This window comes from Cyprinodon variegatus, unplaced genomic scaffold (genome assembly GCF_000732505.1).
Source record: "Cyprinodon variegatus isolate N-32 unplaced genomic scaffold, C_variegatus-1.0 Scaffold1223, whole genome shotgun sequence".
NCBI lineage: Eukaryota > Metazoa > Chordata > Actinopteri > Cyprinodontiformes > Cyprinodontidae > Cyprinodon > Cyprinodon variegatus.
In genome coordinates, this window is record NW_015151676.1 from 186,833 (window position 1) to 194,403 (window position 7,571).

Here is a 7,571-nt window from a genome sequence, read left to right on the forward strand (position 1 = left end):
AATAGAACTTTAGTAGATTTAGAAACTGAGATCTAAAGTATTTTTTTCTTGGAAGTAAGTGAATTCTCCCACGATTTGAGCACATAAGACATTTTTAAATGGAAAATGATTTACATATTAAAATAAAAATAGAAAAACATCACTGTTGAATCAATTCAAGTGTATATGATCTACGTTTCTTATTTTTAGGGCAAAAAGATTCATTCCATAAGGAGATCATCTTATTTACTTGCTAAAATCAAGGATGAATTCACTTATATTAAGAACATTTATTTTTAGATCAGTGTTTGTGTTGCAATATCTCTAAAAGAGATAAGTTGAGTAAAGCTGTCTGAATTTATCTTTTGATTGTAAATCAAACCAATCATCGAGGGCAGGGGTTTTCAGATTTGTTTCTATCATTTGTTATATAAAGGAGCAGCTTTAAAGTTGATATACTTTTTATTTGCAGTTGATTTAATTATAACAACAGGGTGTAAATACAACCATCCACCCTGTTTGTTCCGGAGGGTGTGCCTGATAATCATTAGTTTTTTCCTATTATATCACCAGATATGATGCTTAGCTGCAGCATTGCCTGCAGGCTTGGACCAGACTCCTTTCTTTGTTCCCAGATTCCCTCAGATAGGACTCTTTGTGCCCAGACATCAACTGTAAGGAGGGTGAGTCACGCAGTGAACGCCCGCCGCCACTCCCTTGACTCAGGTCAACATTCTTCTCACACCACCCATGTTGTCAGGAGGACTGTTTGGTTTTTGTTTTCCTGCTGTCCCCAACCTCAGATGCAACCATTGTTTATGTTTCTGATCCGCTTCAGAGCATCACTGGTTGCCTTATAATGAAAAAAGTTCAGCTGATAGGAAGTAAAGTGGGTCAAAGACTGATATTTCACTCCTGCGCTGCAGAATGTCCTCTTTGTTTGCATACATGTGAGACCCAGGCGTGTTGTAGTTAAGGCGTGTTTGCAGGAGGGAGAATGAAGTGACAGTTCATATTTGGATCAGTTGACGTCTTACCACATGGTGGCAAGACGCTTGGGGCTGAACCTGTTTGTCTGCTTCAGGTGGAGTATTCACCTGCCTGACAGCTGCTCCTCTCCTCAGTGAACCGGCTGAGCTGTCAGCGCGAACTGAGCTCAACTTCAGACAGCAGAAACAGCCTGATGCATCCTAAGGTTGGTTGGATTTTGTTTTAAGTATATTTTAGGATTGTTACACTGATGTTTAGCAGTTTGTGTACTGCAGGTTCTTTGGTTTTTTAAGGGATTAAGCGGCCTGCAGTCCAGTTGCTGAGTTTCTGGCATGCAGGTAGTTTCTGTCAAACCAGCATCTCTACACCGTGAGAAACGGCCTGCATTTCAGGCATGCTGTACTTTATCCAGTCAATTTCAGCAGGTTGCCACACACTGTGAATTTTTTGGCTTTTACCAAGATTTTAAAAAAGAAACAGTCCAGTTTTGAACTTCAATCTTAATTCAAGAAATCCTGTCATGCCAGGTTATCTCACTTGCTTGTTTTAGAACATTTTCCCTCAGATTTTGTTCTTTTATTTTGTGTTTAGAAAAACTTTTTCACATCTAGTGTTTTCTTTCCTCTATTCTCTCCAAGAAGACACGCTTAATCACATACCTGCTTCTCCACCTCTGTTTCCCCTCTTTAAAAATGAGAAATTGAGGAATTAAAATATTTTCTTTAGCAGTGGCGGTTCTAGACAAAAGGTACCAGGGGGCCAGGAGGGGGCCAGGAGGGGGCCAGCGTGTTTTTAGGGGGGCACAGAAAAGGCATTAAATAAAAAAACAGGGCAAGGGATTCAAATATATATCAAGAGAGCTGCATGAAGTGACATTTCTATTCAATTAGGTTTAATTATTAAAATTCTATTTCTTATTAGATCAATAAACATTCAAAAATTAAGAATTTTACAAATTTTTTTGACTTAATTTAAGTTAAAATTTGACCAATATTTTCTTAAATTATCACAACACACTTTGAATGTATTAATCTTATTTTGTTCAAATTAAAGAGGAATACCTGTAAAAAAAATAAATAAAAGCTTGTTTTAACTGTACAGGTCAATGCTTTGAAATATAGATAAAACATTTAGAGCATCGAAAGCACCGACCCCTGCAGAGGTAGATAAGATCAGCTTTAGATCAGAGTATCAGCCAATAAGCAATCTATCAAAATAAACAAGTAGGTGTGTCCCTACTCATTGCTAAAAACAAATAACGTCTTTTGTAAATAAAAAATGCGAAAACCAATGCAATCTAGAAATAAAGTATAAAAAACTTTCTCAATCAAAAAAAAGGGTTTTGATAACAATTTTGGTGTTTGTGCAGATTCTATTTTTTCAAAAAAAAAAAAAAAGATTTTTAATAAATGTTTTTATTTTTTCAGTTTCTTTACATATTCTATATTTTAAATATTTTCTTTCAAATGTCCCTCTTTCAGATATGATTAAACGAATCTCATTCTTTTCAAATGTGTTTTAACGGATCACATTCTCTTTATTTTAAGCCAAATTCTAACGCCGCGCACACTTTATGCGCACATTAACCAATAACAATGTTGTTGTTAAGTTCCATGCAGACCAATAGAAACGCTTCTTTGCTCCTCACTCCGGAGGAGAACCCGCCCCCAAGAGTGTAGAGAATGCATGCTGTGAAACACAATATGAAAAGAACACAAGAATGCTGATAAATAAATAAATAAGGTGAGAATAAAAAATTTATTTTAAATAAATATAAAATAAAATAAAACAATTATATGATTTTAAAAATCTGAGAAAACCACAAAGTTATTCTCAAAACCTTTTATGTTTAATAAGATTTTTTTCATTTCTGGATGATTGAATTTTTTTAATTAATTTATTTATGTTTTATTTTCCATTTACAAAACGTGTTCTTTTCTTGCAACAATAACGGAATAAAATTCATTCCATACTATATCAGGGGTCTCCACATTTGCAACTGGCTCTTTGGTTCTACAACTAATGAAATATCATTCCAGATTTGTATTCATTTTCCCACACTCTATGACCTCTATTTCTAGCTTGATGTTACTTCAGTGGCTCAGTATCAAATATCTTCATATTATTCCCACCAATAAAGAACTACAGATTTGAACTTAAAGATTTATTAACAACCTGAATGGATGCCAAGACTTCAGGGGACATAATTTTTCAAATATCCATTAAGGCCTGATATCGTATTTGTAATCATATTACAGTGCATTGAAGTGTTATACTGTATAAATAATGTAATATCTGAATTTGTCAGAACATAACAAAGCAGGTGGTCTGTCTGTCCCGCTGTATTAGAAAGCAGAGGCTATGGTTTCTGTGACTGTTTGCTTATGAAAAGGAAACGCCAAAACAAAAGCGATTGTACAAAACCCTGGAGGAACCAGTTTCTCATAATGACCCAGGCCATAACTTACATACCAGGGTGTTACTTGACTAAACATGCATAAAATGAAAAAGTTTATGTTTTTCTGATATGTACGACCCACGTTAGTTTTATTGAGGCATGGTAACAGGTTTTCATTCATTTTTAATCATGTTCCTATTACATCTGAGTCTGTTTGCTGATTATTTTGTCCCTTTTCTAGATTTAGTGTGAGATCTGCAAAGAACCATTAACAGCATGGTATGGAAATACAATTATTTTTCAATGGTGGTCATGTTTGGTTTACTTTTTATTGTGAATTAGTGTGTTTATCGTAGATGCTAAGTGATATATTTCATGTGCAGCCAACTCATCGGAGGGGGCGGAGCCTCTCTGAGGCCTTGACACTGGAGGAATCGGAGGAGGGGGGGCTGGTCATTTCCAGCGTTACCAATGACTCCCATAACTTGAAGGAAGGTATGAGATCTGACTTTTATTGTCTTTACCTCAAAGGACATATTATCGTCCAAATATATGGAATTAAATATAAGCTGACCATAGAAGGTTTAGGGATAAATGTCCACTTTTCCAGGTATATTTCTGTGGTCCAATTCAGTTCAAAGACATTTCAAAGTTCTTTACATGAATTAAACAAAAAAAATGAAGACAAATAAAAGCAAATAAGCTAAACATGTGATACAAGCAGGTATTAAAAATCTTATTGAAGTCTTGTTTAACAAAAAGACTAATCATATAATATACCTTGTAAATGCAGAGATCAATTCAATGTTTAGTTTATTATAAGTATAGAAATCAATCCAATAGGAAATTAATTTATCACACAGGTGTAGTTCCTTCATTTCCAGTTCATGCTCTATTTCTAGTCTAACTCTGTTTCTGCAAGAAGAGTCACCACTTTTCAGTCAACAAAGGCAGCTCAGTGCCTCATCAGCTGTTTGCTTTGCAAAATAAACTGACTATAGCTTCAAAGGGAAGTGTGTTTTGTTACCAGCTTCCTTGTCATGCATACTCACCAATTTTCCTTTGTGATTAACTGCCATTTTGCTTACAGTAGCAACTCAAAGTAAGGTCAGCTTCCGTCTCAGTTCTGTTTTAGCTTTGACCCTTCTCCATTAGAACCACTCAGTATGCCTAAATACAAATGACTCAATTTTTCTTGAAATAATTTTTTTCACTCAGTTTTTAAGAAGTAAATCAAATTGCCAGTGGAATAAGGCAGATATTATGTACTTATTTTAAGTGCATAATATCTGAAATCCTCGTTCCATTGGCAGATAGTCTAATTGAACTGCTGAATTTAAGGGAAAATACACAAATTTTAAGACACTTTTAATGAGATTTGGAAAGCTTTTGTTGTTAAGGTCCCCCTCAGCTTACTTTTTCAGGCTTTTCAATATAATATCTTTTATTATGATTGGTTTTGCAGTGTGTATTATAAACGGTACAGTTTGTATTAATGAGAACTTCCAGATTTTTTTTTTTTGTCATTACACTGTCACAAGTAGAGAGCAATAAAATGAACTCCCTGCATTTAACCCATCTCCTTGGGGAGCAGTAGGGCGCCATCATGCGGCGCCCGGGGAACAGTGTGGGGTTAAGGGACCCAGAATTGCAGTCGACCCACAGTGGGGCTTTAACTCAGAACCTCAGGCTTCCAAGCTCTATGCCCTAACCACTAGGCCACCACTCCCCGAAGTTGAACCTTTTAATCGCTGTTTTTCACTAAGTTTACCGTGTATTTGACCACAATAGCAAGCTAGCATTAGGTAGCTAAACCTCATAACTCCTTTAGTTTGATACTGCTATAAGGCTTCACTCTTTGCCATGTACTCATCCAGTTTTCTTTGTTTGGTTGCTAGCAGCCACGCCTGGCTCTCCTCTTCAACAGTGAGACTGAATAAAAGTCATTAACTGTACAGATGTTGTCCTGTGTTTGTGTGACATACAACGAGTGAGGCTGTATTGCTATGACAACCCTCTACACATTGCTGGAGTACTCAATTCAGAGTATATATATATATATATATATATATATATATATATATATATATATATATATATATATATATATATATAAATTTAACGTGATCGGACGGAGAGATAGGGCTGCAGCAAACTCAGTACATACATTTATACCTTACAAAATCACACACACTCCCCCAACAGGAACCGACCCACCCCGTGCATGAAGAACTTTCTCACACTTGAACATTTGGTTATTCCCAAGAAAAAAACACTTCAATTCATCAAAGATGTAAATTTTAGCAAGATAAACAGTATGAACAGGTCTCCCGTTCACGGCATGAAGGTGTGTGTGAACTCGTTCTTATCTCTCATGACCCTCCCTTCACCCTTATCTAGAGTAGGGAGGCAACTGCTTTCTGTCATCCCTAATCTTAACACCATAACTTAACTCCAGCATACAGACTGGTACAAGACTTCTAAACAATCACCCCTATTTAGGCAGAGGAAAGGCATACCCAAAATATTTTATCTCACCAACAGGCCAAGGAACAATATGCTTCGGTAAAGAAATTTCCAAGACATGTTCATATGTATTCAAATCTGATGTTTTCTTTTTCAGGGGATGAAATTTTGGGAGCAACAATAAATTTTGATCAGCTGTCAAAAGAGGAGGTGATAAAGGTGCTAAAACTGATGGAGCCATATGACGACAAAGTCCATGTTCTTACAAGGGGTGGCTTGAGCAAGAGTATGTTCAATTTGGATGACTGCGCAAGAAACCCAGAGGCAGTAGGTTAATTATGTTACTTTGAAATTTAATGATAGAACAACTTCAATTTTACATACCGGTACTTTTTTATGCCTATGAGGGAAAATAACTAGTTGTTGTTTCTAATTCTAGATGCTAAAGGATTCCTACAGTAAACTCTACAATGCCAAAATAAAGAGATTTGTGAAAGATGACCCATCTGCTGCCAACTCATCAAAGGTCAACCCTAAACATGACATGGGGCTGCCTCGCCTTGGAGTTGACTTTGGACATCTCAAATCCAAACCCCTCAGTTCAGATTTTGATGCAAGCTTGGAATCTGAGGCCAGAGATCTGACAGATGGCAGCAATCTGAACCTTCCACCTCTTGGAGTTGGTGACAAAGGTCTGAGACTAAATCTTAATGCAAGAAATCCTCAGTCCTGTCTTGGAGACATTAGTTTCTCTCAGAAATCACCAGATGGTATAAATGGCAAGATTAATGGCCCTGATGCAGAGGTTACGACACCACATGAAAGCTTAACCATTCCCTCAGGGAAATTAAGTCTGAAACATTCCAAAAGACTTAAAACTCCAGATCTGAATTTAGATGACCCTTCAAGTTTTGTGAAATCACCAGAACTAAGGCTGTCTGGAAAACAAATGGACCTTGGAAATATGGATGCCAATGCTTTATCTGGATCAGTCACATTGCCTAACAGTGGATTCTCTGGTGGAAATTCAACAGATTTGGCCACTGATACTTTCTTGATTAGTAACAAAGGTCCGTCTGGAAATTACAAGCCTCCTAAATTTACAATGCCCAAATTTGATTTGCCAGATATTCAAGTCCCAGGTTTGAATGGAAATGTGGAGCTTCCTGAAGGTGACCTAAAAGCCCCTGATTTAGATGTCTCTGCTCCTAATCTCAGAGCTGGGATGAATATGCCTAGCATCAATATGCCGAAGGCAGACTTTAAAACCCCCAAACTGGACCTTAGTGGCCCCAAAGCCAACTTAGACATGCCTTCAGGCAAACTGAAAATGCCTGAAATTCAAGGTCCAGACTGGGATATAAATGCTCCTTCAGGAAAACTTAAAATGCCGAAGATGGACATTTCAGGTACTTTACCTAAAGGACCAAATTTAGACCTCAATGCAGATCTCAAGTCACCAGATTGGAGTCTCAAATCTCCAAAGATCAAAGGCGGCATGCATGCTCCTGATCTGCCAGACATGAACCTTAAGGGTCCTAAATTAGATGTTGATACACCAGATGTTAACATTGGATCACCCAAAGGAAAGTTTAAAATGCCAAAATTCAAAATGCCTGATTTTAGCCTTTCAGGCATCAAAGGACCTGAACTTGATGGTAACCTGAATGGTCCAGATATAGATGTAAATGCACCTGATCTAAACTTGAAAGGGCCTAAAACTGATCTAGATTTTAAA

At 36.9% G+C, this 7,571-nt stretch overlaps 1 protein-coding gene across 1 annotated transcript in view; it reads left to right on the top strand.

Annotated features, from left to right (window-relative positions):
* The first annotated feature begins 1,038 nt into the window (after window positions 1-1,038).
* Window positions 1,039-7,571, top strand: part of LOC107102245 (neuroblast differentiation-associated protein AHNAK-like) — a 12,186-nt gene continuing 5,653 nt past the window's right edge. The window contains exons 1-5 of the mRNA XM_015401458.1: window positions 1,039-1,174; window positions 3,609-3,646; window positions 3,751-3,862; window positions 5,991-6,160; window positions 6,273-7,326. Of these exons, the coding sequence (XP_015256944.1) occupies window positions 3,644-3,646; window positions 3,751-3,862; window positions 5,991-6,160; window positions 6,273-7,326 (1,339 nt within the window). The 5' untranslated portion in view covers window positions 1,039-1,174; window positions 3,609-3,643. The remainder of the gene's footprint in view (window positions 1,175-3,608; window positions 3,647-3,750; window positions 3,863-5,990; window positions 6,161-6,272; window positions 7,327-7,571) is intronic.